The sequence below is a fragment of the Neopsephotus bourkii genome, unplaced genomic scaffold, assembly GCF_033783945.1.
Source record: "Neopsephotus bourkii isolate Nb327-2 ecotype Australia unplaced genomic scaffold, CSIRO-AGI_Nbou_v1 NB_1558, whole genome shotgun sequence".
NCBI lineage: Eukaryota > Metazoa > Chordata > Aves > Psittaciformes > Psittacidae > Neopsephotus > Neopsephotus bourkii.
The window spans coordinates 410,837-428,609 of NW_026902034.1; the positions used below are offsets into that span (position 1 = coordinate 410,837).

Below are 17,773 nucleotides of genomic sequence, written 5' to 3' on the forward strand. Positions count from 1 at the left end.
ATAATGAGTGTAATTGCCATTGCAACATCCTGTACTCTAATCCCTAACTGGAGTCCAGTCCCAGGGCAGGCAGGGAGAACACAGACTGCTAAAAGACAGTTATTTAAGTAAGAGCATGTACATTATCTGCTTTCTTTGGCGAGAGTGACAGCTATCAAGCTGGGCTGCAGTCAGTGCATACTCACTCTAGCTCAGAGAAGCACGACTCAAACTACTGTCTTTGCCTGGCCCTCGCTTAAAGAGGAGAAGGTGCTGGGTTTTACAGGAGATCACAATTCCTTCCCTTAAATACAAGATTTCTGAGCACCAAGCAGGGTGGGGAGGGCAAGAAGTGAAAAATAAAATTAGTATCAGGGATGTTAACTGCAGCTCTCGGTTTCTGGCCAAGCAGTGTGATCAAAGTTTGAAAATGACTACTGCTGTAAGCCACTGAAGTTTAAAAACCCGAGTACATACAGACAGAACAAGACAAGAACCAGAGACAAAGCCTTTAACATCCCACACTTGTTTTTACAGTTACAGCATTTTTTCTGCAGATAATCCATTTTGTACTCCTATTTCTGCACTGCGTAAAAGACACTTGTATAGAACGCTTCTGTGCAAAAGACTGTAAACATGTACAAGTTTTTTTTTTATAAAAATATCAAACCATTCAGAAATCTTAAAACACTTAAAAAAAGAATAAACTATGTGCAAAGTTAAGTAAAAAAACATTTTGGTATTTCAAAGAACATAATAGATGAGACTTTGTAGCTTCAGACTAAACTATTTCTGTGTTAATACTTCCTTTATCAAGAAGAAACCCTTGAGAACTTCTATTTCAGCACCTGTGCTCTCAGTGAAGGGTTTAGCAGTCTGTGAACACGTGTCTGAGCATTGTACATTGAATCTTAAAACAGCTAACGGTCTATTTGCTGATTTCTAGAGCTCTGCTTATTTTTCTTGAACACAATGGGCTTAAACAGTGGTAAAACTGGAAGCAATCAAAACCTCCATCAAGGCTCATGGTGCTTGTTCAAAACATCAGAAAGAGTGGAGGAATCTGCATGAGAGAGTTGTGCAAGTCACTGACCACCACCATAAAAATCAAATCTTAATCTCTTGATTTCCAAAATAACAAGTCTTTACAGAAGGACCAAAGGCTTTAGTTTTCACCTTACACAGGTTTCAACCCCATTTTCTGTTAGTGTTTCACTAATAGTATGACAGAATTTATTCAGTATTACATGACCTCTTAGCTTTCAAGATGAAGTCTTACAATCAACTCCAACATGACAATGCCTTTATCCCTCAGTGCCTGCTTTGCTCACTTCTACCTTTCCCCCTCTAGGCTGACACAGGTACTCTCACAGCTAAACTGTAAACTGGATTGGGCAAAAACACTGAAAGAAACTCCACAGGTTCCCTCAGTTCTATCATATTCCTTGACACCTAGGTCACTGCATGGCAATGCTCACCATATACTAGGCCACACCACTTCCCATTCTCCCATAGCTGCTTGTCTAAGCCAGGGTGCCACTAAGCACTTAACTATGGCCTCAGAGTGTCACTCACAGGGACTGGGTTTAATCTTATCAACCCAACCAAAAGCCAGCTCGTTGGCCAGCTAGCCCTGATGGTCACTTTTGTTTTCACACATGCTGTACTTCACTTAGCAAGAGTCTTAAGAGCACAGATGATAGCAAGGCAATGATAAAGGTGAAGATTTTGCCCAGGGGTGAATTATACCTTGGGCTAAGTTGCCATTGTGCCAGAGAAAAGGAAGAATAAAAGAGAGGGCATTTTTGTTGTAGTTATATTTTCAGAAGGGAAGGTGAAGGGTCCAGAGGAAAGAAAAGGGCAGGGAAGAAATCCTATTACTACTTTGACTATATATTTTTAAAAGACTAGCGGTTATACAAACATTTTTGTAATCTATTTCTACATTTTCCTCTAAGACTACTGCACATGATACAGCACACAGTGCAGTCATTAATACACTGCTTTTCAGTTCAACTTGCATTTTTCTGCACAAATGCTTTCTGGGTGACTTCACCCTTTGACTGTTCCTATACAGAAGATCAAGTAAACCAAGCTTGAAAGGCTGAAGTGGCCTGATCAGAAAGCTCACAAAAGCAAGAGAGTAGCTGCCAGTTATACACACAGTCTACTTCACTGATGCAATTTTACATCAGTGTAAGATTTGGAAATCAAATTCTGCAGTTACCTAAGAAAGCAGCTCATTCTGCCTGAACAGTGCTATCCCCCAGTGCATTGCTAAGGAGAGTAACATCTCTGCACTTTGCTCCTCAGAAAACTGACTCGGAGGAGATTTCTGGAGGCTCTCAATACTGTTATTAAAGCTTGAAATAGCATGCACTTGAAGCTCTAAAAAGTAGGAAGAGCAGCAGTCCATAAGCAGACTGGAATAGTCAAATCTTTAAATGATGGTTTTAGTAGCCAACGTCTTACATACTGCAGCAAGACACTCTGGACATAGCACAGAGCAGCCATGCTCCCAGGGCACCAAATGAAACATTCTGCTGAGTACAGTGGTTGTCTGAAGCAAACACTATGATATCCCCAAGCCCATTTCTTGGGGTTTGTTATCATAGAATACCTTCTCTAAGGAAGTCTAACTGCTGGGACCTTTAAAGGCAGATCCATTCTTTGGACACTTTCCTGGCTGGATCACTTGTGTGCACAAGTCCATCTTCTGTTGCATACTGCTACAAGCACAAGTTAAGATAGAAGCAATCAGATGCCAAACAAACGAAGAGAGCCAGCATCTGGCTGTGCCACCTTAACCTATCTTAAAGTCCTGAGCAGATATCAAAGCTCAGGCCACGTAATTATACATTGGTAATGCTCCCATCACCATTCAACAACAGAAACTACACTGGGGTAATCAGTCTCCTCTAACACATGGGTACCCACAGTATCGTTGAAGACTGTCTTCAGACTCCAGCAGTCACAACTGTCTAGTCTCAAGACAGCATCCCTGGAAATAGAGACAAACACACCTCCTGTACAGCCAGAGCCATACGTAGCTCTCAGTGTCTCTAAAAGAAAAGCTAACAAGTTCACTACTAGTTAGATCTACATAGGCCATTTACCCCTCAAGTTGTCCTAATACTGAGGGTGCCACTGGCTTCTACTCATTACCCGAATTTAAGATGAAAGTAAAGCAAATAACCCTCTCCTCCCCAAAATCCCACACTTTTGCTCAAGGCCTGCTTGATCATTTTGCTTTATTTCCCGTGCATGGTTTCGAGCATCTAATACTGCCATCACCATCTTCATGCTATTCCTTAGACCTAAGACAGCCTCCTCAAACCACATTAGAAAGGCAGTTCCCAGACTGCCTCCACTTCTGTTCTCCAAACTCCTAGCTATAAAAGTACTATAGGAAAGTTTCTCTGGGCACTATCAGTCTTTCATGAAGACAAAGGTTAGTCCAAAGACGACTGCCCCAATATGTCTTATGGAGGAGTCTTCCCTCCCCAGAAGTCCTACAGCATTAGCCTACATTCAATCTCTCTAAATTATAGCTCATCATCTCGAGTTCCTCCACAACTTAAGTTTTACAGGTGCATTTGCCTCCTAGCATGTGTTCTTACTGCTGTTTTTAGTCTTGCCCTTCCCCAGTCCCCACTATTTGCAAAACCCTGGTGTCATCTTCATACAGCACACTATAGAAGAGGATAGCTCAGTCACAGCAGGCAATAAGGAAAGCCAGCTGACAAGCCACATAAAAGCTGGAAAGCATATGAAAGCCAGCTGTGTCCACTCCTGGACACAACACAGATGTTTATGTCTTCCCTTCAGACAAAAACCTTCAAGGGTTTCACTAAGCAAATGCAATTGGCTGAAGTCTAACACTACACTTCAGTGAAGAGCTATCCATACCTAGGAGAGCTGTTTGCCCACAGGAACTGCTTATAATGCTTGTTTATCCCCACAATATTTTGTTCCTGATCACCTTTGTGAATAATTCTTCACTAGTGGCTCACCAGGTAATACAAACAGTCTAACTCCAAAAGATAACACTTGCAATCATTTACACCAATTTTGAACCTATTGTCAGAAAAACAGCTGTGGGAAGTTCAGATTTTACACTGTAGAGTAGCATCTTCATACAAATGTATCACAGTACAACACTTCCCACTAATGGTTCCCTGCATGCCTTTGCCATGATATTAGTAATCTTGCTAATCTCCAATAAAATGCTACCACAGTCAACATACATACCTCCTCAAACAGAAGATCCACAAGAATACTTTAGCTTATGAGGTTGAAAATAAGTCTTCCCCCTCATTTTACCAACCATCTTTGGGGCTTATTGCCATCACATGCTGTCTACAACCCCAAAGTTTCCAAGGTAGCTAAAGAATAAGGAGATGAATCCATGGCAGATATGCCTATCCACAGTTTGGACAAAAGCTCCAGGTCAGTGCTCTCCATTAAGTAGCTGCCAAATACACCTGAGGAAGGAGCTCTCCACAGCTGCCAGCAATGCTAGCAAGGCAGTGTTTGCTTTTATTTACTTATGTTTCATGGACTCTTTAGACACAGCACCTTTTGTGGTCAGTGACAACTGACACAGGTTAAAGGTTAATGCCACAAAGGGACTTGCTTGTCCTGCTTTAAAGCAATATTAATGCCACAATAATTAATTTATTCAGGAGTAATAACAATACTTGTCTCTAACACCCAAGCCATTCACAGTTCATAGATGTTAGAAGCTTTGATATTCTTTGTCAGGTCTTCCACAGCCTTATTCAAATCACCACAAAACTGTAGTTAGTTAACTGCCTCTTTTTTTTAGTTTGATTTGGCATTTCCAGCAAATATCCTCTTTTCTAAAATGCTGCATAACCCACATGAGTTTCCAGCTATTGCTAAAGGCATGCATATGTAACATCTAAGAAAAATCATCTTTGTTTCATTAAACAAGATGCACCCACCAGTCTATTTGCAGCTGAGTAGCTTTGTTGAAGTGTCATTAATCCTGTTGGTCAGCCAGCTGAAGCTACCAAAATGGGCGATTTGTGCATCTGAGACAGGAAACCAGAACACCATGAGAGAACTTAAGCTACAGAATAGTTCAAATTTTTCTGCAATCCTTATGTAAACCACCCCATTAGTTACAAAGCTCATATGAAGAACAAGGAAAGAGACCTTTTGCCAGCTTGCTTTGCAGAGTTGACTCTTATTAGGGGGGATAAAAAGGCCAACTCCCAAAGCAGACCAAGATGCAGCTTTCCAAGACAAACTAATTCAGTAAGGCAAGACAATTCGTTTGCATCACTTAAAACGCACACACACACACAACCCCAACATAAAAATCAAACAAGAAGCCAGCAGAAGAAAACCAGACACATACAATGACAGACACCTTGGGCAGCCTAGCCTTCCTTTTGAAGCAAAGCTACAGCCATTGTCTTTACAAGGTACTGCTGTTAACCCAAAGTTCCTCTCCTCCCTGGCCCTTGCTGAAAGACAGGCCACAAGTACTTGCAGTGGTGCCATGCAAGCTTTAGCTGGGCGTCCCAGAGAAGAGCTTTTCCACCATCCCAGCCACTTAGCCCAGTGTGTTCTCCCCTCAGCTATGGTAGGACAGCATTCAGCAGAACAAAAGTGCTTCCCCTTCAGTGCTCTTATTAGGGGGAATAAAAACCAAGCCAAAATGCAGCTGGTCTAATTCCCCTGCACCCATCTAGTTCTATTATTATGACTTCTACAGAGTCCTGCTATGTTTTAAGGAAGTCAGAGATCTGCTGGCTTTTCACTGAGACACAACATGCACTTCCTAGTTCATAATAGCACCTTGGAGATAAAGGTAACAGACAGCTTCAGCAACAGGTTAGAGCAGGTAGAGTTTTTAAGCCTAATTTCCCCGATACAAGATAACACATGGACTGCCCACAGCTGTTTCCGCATTCTCCCCAAACTAAGGGGTGACCACCTCATAGAGGAACAGGAGCAAGGGACTTGGATTGGTCATGTTTCCTGGTAGAAAAGCAGTATATAGAGGACAACAGTAATAGTAAGTACTCCAGCTTACCTCCTCTAGTTAAGCATACCCCAGAACTAACACTTGCATGCTATGTATGGGCTCAGAGAAGATTCCTACAGCTATTCTTAGTAGTTGCATATATAACAATCCAGTGCAAGACCTTAACTCTTTTTATATTAACCTTATTCTTGAAATCAAACACAACATGAAGCATTTCCCAATGGGAACCTTTTTCCTTACAAATTGATATTTCTTGAATCTGATCAACAGATTTTTTTTCCAGTCAATATTTCTGACACTGTGGAATTCTCCAAAGACTCTCAAAATCAAACACAATTAAGTTCCAGAAATCAGTTTTGGATGCAAGAACAAGTTTTTGCATGTTCTAAAGGCTGATGTTGACATTCAAACAGCATTTATGCACCTCAAGGGATCCCAAACAATCATCACTAAAGTATTATGTAGAAACATTGAGGCTCACGCTCTCTCCTGTTTGATTTCCTAATATATTTTTCCATTATACATTTGCTTAACAGATACCAATGTCCAGAAGGAAGCTGTGGTTTATGTTAAAAGCGGGTGTGAGTTGGGAGCAGTCAGAATACATAACCAAGCAGGTTTTACAGATCTCTGCCAAGTATCCTGCAGGTCAGCCAAGAGAACCACAGACATACTGAGCACCATTTGCACACAGTAAGACGTGTCCATGGACACCATCTACAGGTTTCCATCCCCTCCCTGCAGATTTTCTATCCCTATATTTTTCCTATGACTTTGTTCGCTGTAGTCCTGAAGAAAATTTTTGTTTAACTACTTCCTCCTCTGTAGCAATAGATACCAAAGCTACCCTTTCATCAGGCTACTGATTGACAGCTTCTATTAATTTCAGGACTGTAAGACAGGTCCTGTATTGCAGGTTAGTCTTATTAGATACCCCTCACCATACTACCCAGAGAAATACCAGAAGGAAAAGTCATGGAAGAGAAAAAGTGGAAGGGGCAGGGAATAACAACTTGCTGGACGCATTATTTAGTGTTAAGATTAAATTAGCCTCCCCCTTGCTAGCTCTAGGAAGTACAGCAGACCCTCACGAGTTATGCAGTACCCCAAAACCAGATCCTTTGACTGAAGCCAAGAAGAGGAACAGCAAAAAGCAGAAGGTGCACATCACCAAGCAGCTTCCAGAAAACCTCAAGGACCTCCAACAGATCACCCCAGCATCCAATAAACAGCCGACTTTTTTCAGAGACCAGTAGGGATTTTCAACTACTCCTTGGGCTGGCACAGGTCATAGGTATAATGTGCACGTATACACAGGCTGGCAGCATAATGCCTATAATGCTCATTGCTGGAAAGCAGCTCAAAAGCAAAAGGAAATGCAGTTTCAGTATAAAGGTTTTTTTAGAAGTGGTTCATACAAAGTTTGAGGGAGGCAAAACAAGTAAATTTTGTGGTATAATTACCCGAGTTGAAAGTTTTAACATGGTGCTTTGTGCACGAAAACCCAGTAAGACATGCTATTAGCAAAAGTGTTTACATAACCAGAATAATTTTCCCTTTTCCAAGACTGGAATGTTTATCCACATTTCAAGAAGGAAAGGCCATATAATTTGACAAATAGCAGAAGTATGAGTGCTAAATCATCAGCTCATCTGTTAATCAACAAACATTTAGATCCCCATGACTACAGTTTAATCAGCTCTAAGGAGCCTTATTCCAAGATGAAGCCAACTCTACCCTTGGAAACACCAAAAGCTCCTTTGGTATATATGCCATGCCCAAGTTTAACCAGAAAACCTACTGCGCACTCAATGCATATCTAACCAGTCTGCCTGCTGCAATCAGCTTCCCATCTGTACAAGTTAAGTGTAGCTCAACAACAATGAGCAATGGGAACAGAGCCAGAAGCGCCTGCTGCCACAGAATGGAACTGCTATCACTGTAATGGTATACTCCGATTAGTGTCAGGGTTTTCAACACACCCCTATAGAGAGCCGAGTAAAGGGAATCATCCAGCAACATGTCTTTGCACCCTGAATAACCTGAGATCACCTGGCTAACATTGCAAATATTTAAAAAAGCCACCTGCATGGGTCTTGAGGCACAACAGGAAGATCTTCTCTCCTACCACTGAACTGGTGTTGTAAATAAGCAAAAGAAACAACTATACTTAAAGTGATCTCTGCAGCTATGCACAATGTTCTTATTTCAGTTAACCCCTCATACTCACGCAAATACAAAGCCAGAAAGTGACAGTAAGCACTGCTAACTGAATATAAAATCGTTCAGTATACTAAGCAAACAGAAGGAACTAGGATCTGTAAGTAGAAGAACCTCCACCAACATTCATGGTGGCATTTTGTATGGTGCATTGAGTACATCTTGGACACTGCTATGAACAACAGTGTTTTTACAGATTTATCAACTTAGAAGTGAGAGGTTTTTTTTATCAATTTAAATAATTGTATCATCCTGATACCCAGATACCTATTGATCAGAGCATCACCCTTCTGCTGCTTTTCAAACACCACGGCAGCTTTACTAATTGAAACCTACAAACGAAGAAATAATGACAGTCTATGAAGGCATGCAACAATTACTCTTCCCTGCTAATACATGTCTCCCCCAATGAAGTACAGTAGTAGTTAAAGGCATCCCTGCTATTCTAAACCTTGGCAAGCTATCTTTATTTGGAAAAGTGAATCATTAAGTCTTCCCCCAAAACAATCATTCTGGTGACAGGTTTGTGTCATTAACTAAAGAGTTGACATTTGCTTTAACAAATCTGTGTTGGAGACCAGCTCACTGTAAGCCATGGTACTTAAGACTCCCAAATTCTGCCACTTGCTCTAAGTATGTAAACTCCATTTGCTGGACAGCAACTAAAAACCACCAGTAAGCTTTTATGCTCAGTCAGCCCATTCACTGCAGATGTGATCTCCTGCAATCCAAGATGACATACTTAAAATACAAAAAGAATACTACAGTCTAGGAGCTATGGTCCTGAGTGTTACTAACAGTACAGCTAAGCTGATGAAGAGGTTTTAGTTCTGGCTGCTGCTGTTCTCCATCTGTGACAAATCTCCCAGCAAAACACACATACTGGGTTTCTTAACCCAGTTCTGTCAAGGGATGCTGGTTAGCCAAGCACACAGATACATAACTAAAGCCGCTGCCAGCAGCTTTGAATGGTATCACTCCTAACCTAGCCCACTTGTTCCTAGCTCTGCCAGTTTATACTTGTAACTTAGTTGTGCTTCAATATGGATCCAAGCAATGACCAATGTTAGAAAAACAAACAAAACAACAACAAAAAAACAACCCACTACTCGTTCTTCATGATGGTCATTAAGGAGGATCTGATCCATCAGAGAAAACAAGTGACACTTTTTTCTAACCTTGGTCATTTTATTCTTATACACACACTGAAGTATTCATTTATATATTAATGCTATATGTATGTTCCATATATAAATACTTTTACAAGTTGATTAGTGTATAATGAAAAAACACATACCTGATCCATAGCAGGAAGCAGATGAAGACTGTAACAAATTACCCTCTATCTCCTTGTGCAGCAACTGTGAGAATCATGTCTTTAACTACCACATAAACCAGACCTTTTCATTCAAGTAACTCCAAGGGAGAACTGTACATACACTGAGAGAACAGAGATCACTCAAACTTAGACACTATTACTAGCACAGCTGAATACAACTATAAACACATTGGAAAAGGCCCATGCTCACAAGCAGTACCTGTATCTCAAGACAAGTACTACTTCAAAGGTGCAAATAAACAACTTTGCATATCTACCTTGATTCAATAGCTCAAGAATTTACCATAGGACACAGAATATAAGAACGCTCTTCCAGTTATTTTGAGTTCAAGGACTTCCTGAGCCAGATGTAGTTTCTCTGTATTCACTAACTCACAATGAATTTCCTGCTCTTCAATTTACCCAGTTTATTTGAACCCCCATCATTTTTCAGCTTCCACATCAATTTTTGGCTACAAGTTTCACCAGCATACTACTCCCTAAGAAGCTCCTCTTCCCAATTCGCTATTCAAAATATAGTTTAAAAACAAACAAAAAAAACCCAACCAAAACCCAAAGTTTAAGTCCTTGTAATCATGGATTTTGACAGAAACTTCTAGAGGTTTAAAGGCACTGCCTAAGTGATCAAAATGGCATTGGAACTGAATGAATACAGTAAGACTTAACTTTGTTTTGAAACTACATATCTGTAGCAGTAACTTTTAAGTTTGTGTATGGTAAAAGTTTCTGCAGAACATGTTAGCAGTTGCCAAGTAGCACACTTATTGTTTTCAATGTACATGAATACACAGCAACAAGTACACATATTAATTCAGGATTAGATAAAGAAAGAAGCTCCTCCCTCCCATGAATCCTATTGTTCTTTTTCTCAAAGGCCTGGGATTAGGCAGGGACCGAGACCACTGATATGCTGTCAGAACATGTTGCCAGATATAATTACAAGCTGAACAGAGATATCAAAGCCTGACAGATCCTGAATAACTTGCTCTCCTTCCTTTTCATTTGCAGTTCACTAAAGCTATTTTAATAGCTTAGAAGGCATCGATTTCTTTACACCATCAGGTTTCATCACCAAAGCTATAAAAGCATTAAGACAAGTCTGAGAGTTTCGGGAATTTGACAAACATGGAAGACCAGAGTAATGCCTCCCTCCCTCCCACCATCTAAGTTGATGACTCTGTGGAAAACAGAGTTGGCTATTACAAAGCAACTTGACCTTGCAAATCACAACTGGTAGAACCTTTTGGCAGCAGGTCAAAGAAACTTTCCTTATTTCCATAAGTATTCACTAGTTAGATTTATGAACCATTGTCTGATCATTAGCCACTAGCTCTGTATTGCTTTTCCATGTACATGCATTTAAATGCACCACTTAGTATAGAGGATATCCCATTCTTTCCTGCTGCACATACTTAACTTTTTAATTCATGTTTCAGAACCAGAAAACTCCATTAAGAAGAGCTCCAACTGCTACATGAAAGGGATCCAATTACTTACTGCATCCTTTACAAAGCATAGACCTTGCCTGAAAAGCAATAAAGCATGATTTTTTTATTTTTTTTTTTTAGGGAAAAAAGCCCACCAAAAAGCCCCAAATTATCAGCTACAAAGGATTACTGCTTCTGTTGGAGTATGTACAATCTGTAAATCAAATATTTGCTTTGGTCATAAAAGCAATATCCAAACACCAGATCTCACAACACTGAAAGAAACCAACTCCAGAAATTTTACCATTAAGTGAGGTGTCTGTAATTGCCACAGAAGCTACCCAGGAAAGTTCTTGGGAATATTATCAACTATCAGTTAGACAAGACTATAAAAAGGATATTTTGGGACTTGGAATTGATCTGTCTAACCAAAACATATGCCCACAGCCCATGCAGCTAGTGATGGGATTCATGTGGGATCCCATTCAGCAAGACAAAGACATCTCTGTAGAGCCTGACACTTTGCTTGCAATGGCCAGTCTACTACTTTAATTAGCACATGAATTACTGCTACCATGTTCTCCTAACATACAGATCTATTACCGAGAAGCTTGTTTTATATTGCCAGTGCAAGTTTGGAACTTTATTTTTCCTTGATCTTACATTAAAGAGGCTGAGTTTAGTAACACAATTATAACCTTAAGGCAGACATTGAAGGCATTGTAGAAGTTAACTCATAAGTGAAGAACACATTTCAATTAAAAAAAACAAAACAAAACAAAACAAACAAAAAAACCAAAACAACAAAAACTACAATAGGCAGCTCACAGACTTACTGGTTTAGTGTAAAGTAGTAATAAAACCATTGTTATCTTACAGGTACTAGAGAGTCCATATTGCTCAACAGCTTCACAAGTAGCTTTTTGGACCCTTCTCCAGAGACAAAAGACACTGGTCAGTATCTATTAGAAGAGCTGAGCAGGTTTTCCTGACAGATGGAGTGGTTTATGGCTTGCAGGGAACATTGCTCTTCCCAAGGCCTCATGACTGCAGAGAGCAAATGGTATCAGGAGTTTTTGTTCTGTAGAAGATAGCTAATACATCCAGAAGAGGCAAAAGCCCTTCATGAGAAGTGTTTCTGAGATCAGGAACAATGTATACCTCTATACACTTTACATACGCATTCAATACATATATGTGTCAATGCAGTACTTCCATAAATAATAAAGTTTCGACCATAAAGGTCAAAAGTTACTTTATTACAAAAAAGGAGGCAGAATTTCAGAAGTTGTTAGAATAGACCCCAATCCATCCATTCTAAAGAGGGCCAAGAGCTTCTTTATGGACATGGGAAGGATGTCCCTATCCACACACCAACTCCCACTGAGGGCACAACAATGCAAAGTAACAAGTTTAAGAGGATTGTTAGGTGAAAGCAAAACAAAACAGCAACAAAAAAATCCCAATGTAACTGTGTAACTTATAAAAAAAAATAAAAATTTATTACTACCTGAAATACTCTAAAACTTAGGAAATCCCTAGATATCCTGAAATTGTTTCCCTGAACAAGATACCGAACAAGCTGCTCTTGGTAGCACAAGCCTTTAGCGTGACAGACAACGTTTTTTTGTGAGCTTTGTGCATTTGCTGCAAAAAAGACTTCTTTGTTCCTGCTTGGTTTCTCCTCTGCTTTACCTAGGGTAGTACGCTGTGTAGTTCATGAAGAGCTGAGCCCCAGCAGGGTAGTACGCCGTGGAGGGCTGGAGTGTTCGTGGGTTCAGGAGCATAGATGGCTGATACAGAGCAGCTTCTGTTGGCACAACTGCAGTGGGAGCCGGAAAGGAGTAGGAAGGGGGTGAAAGGCCTAAAGGAAATAAATGGAAAAGAAATTAGGACCTTTTGAATTCCAGCATATATGTGGTCTTCATCAGCTGAACAACTCTGCAGTATGTAGGGAGCCTTCACAAGGTTCTCATTCTCTTGCTCATTGCAGAAAAATCTGAGCTACCAACATGAGCTTGACTACAACTGTTGGTTGTGCCCAGCCCCCACCAAAATAAGTAGTACACCTCTTGCTCTGTGAATAGAGTCTCTTTCTGATGAGAAGGCCAGTTTTTCTTGTCTAGGCTCAGATGTTATGAAGTCTCCAATCAAGAACTGTAAGAAGGAAAACTCTATGCGAAAGATCTACCTAACATTCCCCAGAGCAGAGGGCACCTTTTCATCCCAACACTCCCTATTCCCCAAAACAGCTGTCTTCAATTAACAGACAGCAGCGTGAGAAAAGTTGTGGCTTTGCAGCCTCAAGTGTTAACACTGAGTTTTCAACAAGGCACAAGACCTTAAATGAATTCTCACTGCTGAGAGTTAGCCCACCTCCTTTGCTACTCTTCTACATTTCTTCCTTCTTTCTCCCCCCCCAGTTATCATGAAAATGAACATATAAAAGCTTCAGATAACCCTGAATAGCAAAAATAGAGATTTTCCTTCAAGTGGTAGTCAGACCCTCTCTGCATTATGGGATGGGACAGGTACAGAGCTGAAAGGGCTTCTCTGAGGAACACATCCCTTGCATTTGTAGTTGGAAGTGGGAACACTGCCACCTGAGAGTTCCCAAAGTTTGGGACTCTGCTCAAGAACCTATCCCAGGAACTCCCAGGAGAAGCTTCCAACCTGTCTGGAACAACTGTCACATACAGCACTACATACAGCAGATCCCTGCTCAGAAGGATACTTGCATTAAAAGAGCTGGTCACCTGGAAACCATCTCCCAAGGATTAGCTGAAGGTCTACTTAGACTCAAAAGGAACCACACCCAAGAAGTTTGCTGCCTTATTGGCACCTCTGAGTAGGATTGAGGACACTTCTTAAAAAGCCACCAAGAACCATAACACATTTGCACGGAGACAGAGAGAAAGCTCCTATTACCTTGCCATTTATGATCTTGGAAGCAAAGTATTATTTTTCCCATAGGCTCAGATTTATATGGCACATATGCTTAGTGAATTAGCCCTTAAGCTCTTAAAGCATTTCCCCCAGACATTTGTCTAGAAGCCCATGTTCATTCTAGTAGCTCTGAGGAGTACAGTTTCACATGAAATGCAATTTCTGCAGTTCTCTGAGGCCAGAGGTATGTGTACCACATGGACAATCTCAACTTTACACAAACAGCAAAAAGCAAAGGAAGAGTTCTGCCAGTAGTGGCTCAACAAGCAGAACATTTATAGTTAATTCCCAAAGGGAAACATTACCAATGTTTTCATAAACTAAGTTTTGGAAATGAAAGGGGAAGGGCTTGTACTTGACATGTTCATCATGATGAAAAATGTAAATATGAATTAGTGTAAATAGGAAACAGTTTTTTAAGTTCTAAAGCCTAGGCAGGGCTTACAAATTCCTTCTCAGAGTCATGGCTCACCCTGGTCAAGTTAAGTTTCAGGGAGGGGAAAGGAAGTTTGCCACTGGAAAAGCAAGAATAAGTTTAAAGTAGTTCTTCAGTCACAGCAATTCACAACCCAAGGGAAAAATAATGGTTCCAAGCTGCTGCCGATTCAAGATGAAAAGATCTTATTTTAATACCCCCACCTGACATTCCTTTCAAAGAACCAGAATCAGAGTCAATAAAGCAGCTCCAACACCTACCCGCACTCAGCGTAGCAGATTTGCAAGACCCATGCAAAACTTACATGGTAACTTACATGGTGGTGGGGACAAGCCATTTCGATTTAAAGTGCCCCCCATTAATACAAAGTTCATCTCCTCAGTAGAGCATTGAAAGACTTCAACATATCTGTCCTTCATAGTCTTCTTGTGACACTTCTGTGCAGCCAGAAAAGCTCGGTCTGCAGATTTCATCTGAATAAAAGCATCTCCCGATGGACGTCCCTATAAACAGGCCAGAAAACAGGGTTTCTCCCATAAAGTAGCAGAATAGCAGTAATTTGTGCTGTTAAAAAGTCTCTTCAACCGTAAAAATATCCATTTCCAAATCAATTAGCCTACATGAGCACCCATCAGCATGTTTAAGCTCTCCTCCCCAAAGTTCTTCCCACTTGTGCTAACTTGACTGTATTCATTTAGTTGTTTCAATTAAACTGTTGTTACTTCTACCTTTAAAAAAAATAAGAACATCTATGGCAGAGACCACAGTTCAGGGACATTTGGGCACTCCGAGATCTGCTCTTACCAGTTTAGTAAGTATGCAGAATTGGAAGATTTAATCCACGTTTATTACCTGGGATTTTTAAAATTCAAGGATAAATACAGGCAAGTGTCAAAGATTAAATAATTTTTATTAAGGCTAGGATGTTTTAGAAGGGTACTAGCCTAAGGTTTTGTATGAGAGTGCAGAGGAAAACTAACAATGACACCCTTACATTAGCTGTAGATGAGTAGGATACACAACTGGGAAGAGTAATTTTAGCAACATGCAGCTTCTGACTCGAAGTAGCCAAAACTAGAGTTAGCTCTAACTGAAGTTCTAGGTCAGTTCTAGTTTCAGAGGGGAGAACAACTTCATTACCAACCTTTGTACAGTTGTTCATGATTATATGGTTGAAACCAGGATTGGTGGAAGCATACAGAAAGATAAACTACTGATCAGGCAAAAGCAGTATCAGGAGGAAAAATAAGTCTGACAGCTTTGGGTAGGGTTAGCAGACAGCCCTCAGGACTACATACATACATTCTGTACTGTTGGTAAGGGCTGATACTACTGTAAACCATTACTTGTGCTGTAACATCTGTATCTTTTCTTAGCCTCTCCCAGCCCTGCACATTCCTCAGATTTTCCAACCTTGGCTACATCATGTCCTCAGACACGGGAATCACTTCAAATCAAGGTACTGGAATACCTATAGTGTGTTCTCCTTCCCCACACCCTAAAAGCGGAGAAGCCTTACTCCAGGACAAGGAAGTATTTTGTAGTTTCACTTTAGGCTTAGTGTCAACCAAAACCATTTAGAATAACTACTTTTACATCACAATGATCAGTGTAATCAGTGGAACCACTCAGGGCATCTTCAGAGTTAAAGGAGCTGCAGTTTCCTCCCCCTAAAGTCACAAGACTGCAAATAAGGGGATGACAACACAATCCTCTATCTAAAAAGTGTTGCTAGGAGCTACTTCCAGAAAACAATGGCAAAGATGTGACCGTTTACAGGTGTCAATGAGCTGTTAATCTCGGTGCATAGCTGCAACTGTTCAAAAAAAAAGCAAGCACACAGTTCAGGAAACCCAAGGTTTCATGTTGACTTATGCCATAGGAAATCCTGTCTAAAAAGGCCACACTCACAGTTGTCTTCAAATGTACCCACAGCATATTGTTCATCAAGGCAGGTGCAAACCCCTCCTTTGAGAGCTAACCTTGTCCACACTTGTTTTGGAGATACCTCTTGCCTGGTACAAGAATTACGCATGTTGTTGAGCAGGACTCTTCAGTTCCAGCCTCCTGCAGTGCAGGATCACAGCTGCTGCTCTGGGAGCACAAATCCCTCTAGGACTGTGGCTTAGCTTTAAGCACATGGGTCTCAGTAACAGAAACTGCTCTAGAGCAAATGCAACAGCTAGCACAGCAGGGTTCAAATAAGCCAACATATCTACTGCCAGTACTTTCAGAGGAGAGCCAATTAATGCCACTAGTGTCAATCCCAAAGGTGCTTCTCTGTTGTAACCATCAGAAGGACTCTGTTCATACACAGAGTAATTGGCATGAAATGGCTAGAAACTTGGTGCCTACCTGGTGATTTAGTACCATGTGAACTCCATGGGTCCTAATATCTGTAGAAAACTCCCCCAAGAACTCCAGGATGTCCCTTATAGTAGCAGCATAGGGAAGACCACGCAAACGTATGCAGTCTCTGACATTAGTGGGAGGCACAAATTGTTGAGGTAATACTGGAAGAATAGGAGGTGTTGGGAGAGGAATGAGAGGCGTGGAAGAGTACCTGTTCAGCACCTGTGCAAACAAGAAAAACAGAGGTTACAGAAAGATTCCTTACTTATTTTTCAACTCAGAGGAACTGAACATAACACCACTGCCATTTGTTTTCAATTTGGGCAGTATTTCAATGAAAAATGTGAGCTAGATTCTGGGCTTAAACAACAAAAGCCATGCTTAAAATCCAATGTTCAAAGTCAATATTTAGGCTCTTTTTCCTTAAAAAAGATAATTTTGCATTGAAAAAATATACTCAAAATGTGCAACTCTCAGAAAACTTCTTAGAACATGAAACCCGTCTTTCTACAGTATTTTTATTGGGAAAATAGCAAAAAAAAGTAATTCTACTATGTACGGTCATGGTGACACTTCTACCCAGAATAACTCCTCAGCAAAACTTCAGGAGAGTCTGGGAACTAGAAGCTGTATCACTACTAATCAGCCCTGCTTTGAGATGCAATAGTCCATCAAGTAACGTAGGTGGTAGTACTGAGTCACAGTCACACTTCGACATTTTTTCTTACTATTTTAACAGTAAAAGCCTGGCCTCTTCAAGAGTTCACTAAATAGTCACTAGCCTTTGACTCCAAGCAAGATTAAAGTTCATGCACATTTGTACAGTTATCAAGGTTTTGTTAAGCAAAGAAATGAGAGCAGTTGAGAAAAAACACAATGATGCCTTATGCAGCTATGCCTTATCATCAAGTGCCACCCTTCAGGCAATGCACTGAAATATCTACATATTTGGGGGAACAGAGCTGTGCCATTACTTGGTTACAAGGACATGGGTACTGCTTGACTGTATTTCCATTACAGATGAGACCTCTTAGAATCACATTTAGAAGTTTGTG

General features: G+C 40.6%; 1 protein-coding gene across 3 annotated transcripts in view; it reads right to left on the reverse strand.

The window, feature by feature from the left end:
- Positions 1–17,773, reverse strand: part of ESRP1 (epithelial splicing regulatory protein 1) — a 39,925-nt gene that overhangs the window by 6,745 nt on the left and 15,407 nt on the right. Inside the window, exons 11-14 of one of the 3 annotated variants that reach the window (XM_061371059.1) lie at positions 16,722–16,940; positions 14,671–14,869; positions 12,680–12,848; positions 2,600–2,705 (exon numbers count right to left, since the gene is read on the reverse strand). In XM_061371059.1, the coding sequence (XP_061227043.1) occupies positions 2,615–2,705; positions 12,680–12,848; positions 14,671–14,869; positions 16,722–16,940 (678 nt within the window). In that variant the 3' untranslated portion in view covers positions 2,600–2,614. Of the gene's footprint in view, positions 1–2,599; positions 2,706–12,476; positions 12,849–14,670; positions 14,870–16,721; positions 16,941–17,773 lie in introns of those variants that run through there. The other 2 variants (XM_061371058.1, XM_061371056.1) reach the window with 2 other exon arrangements.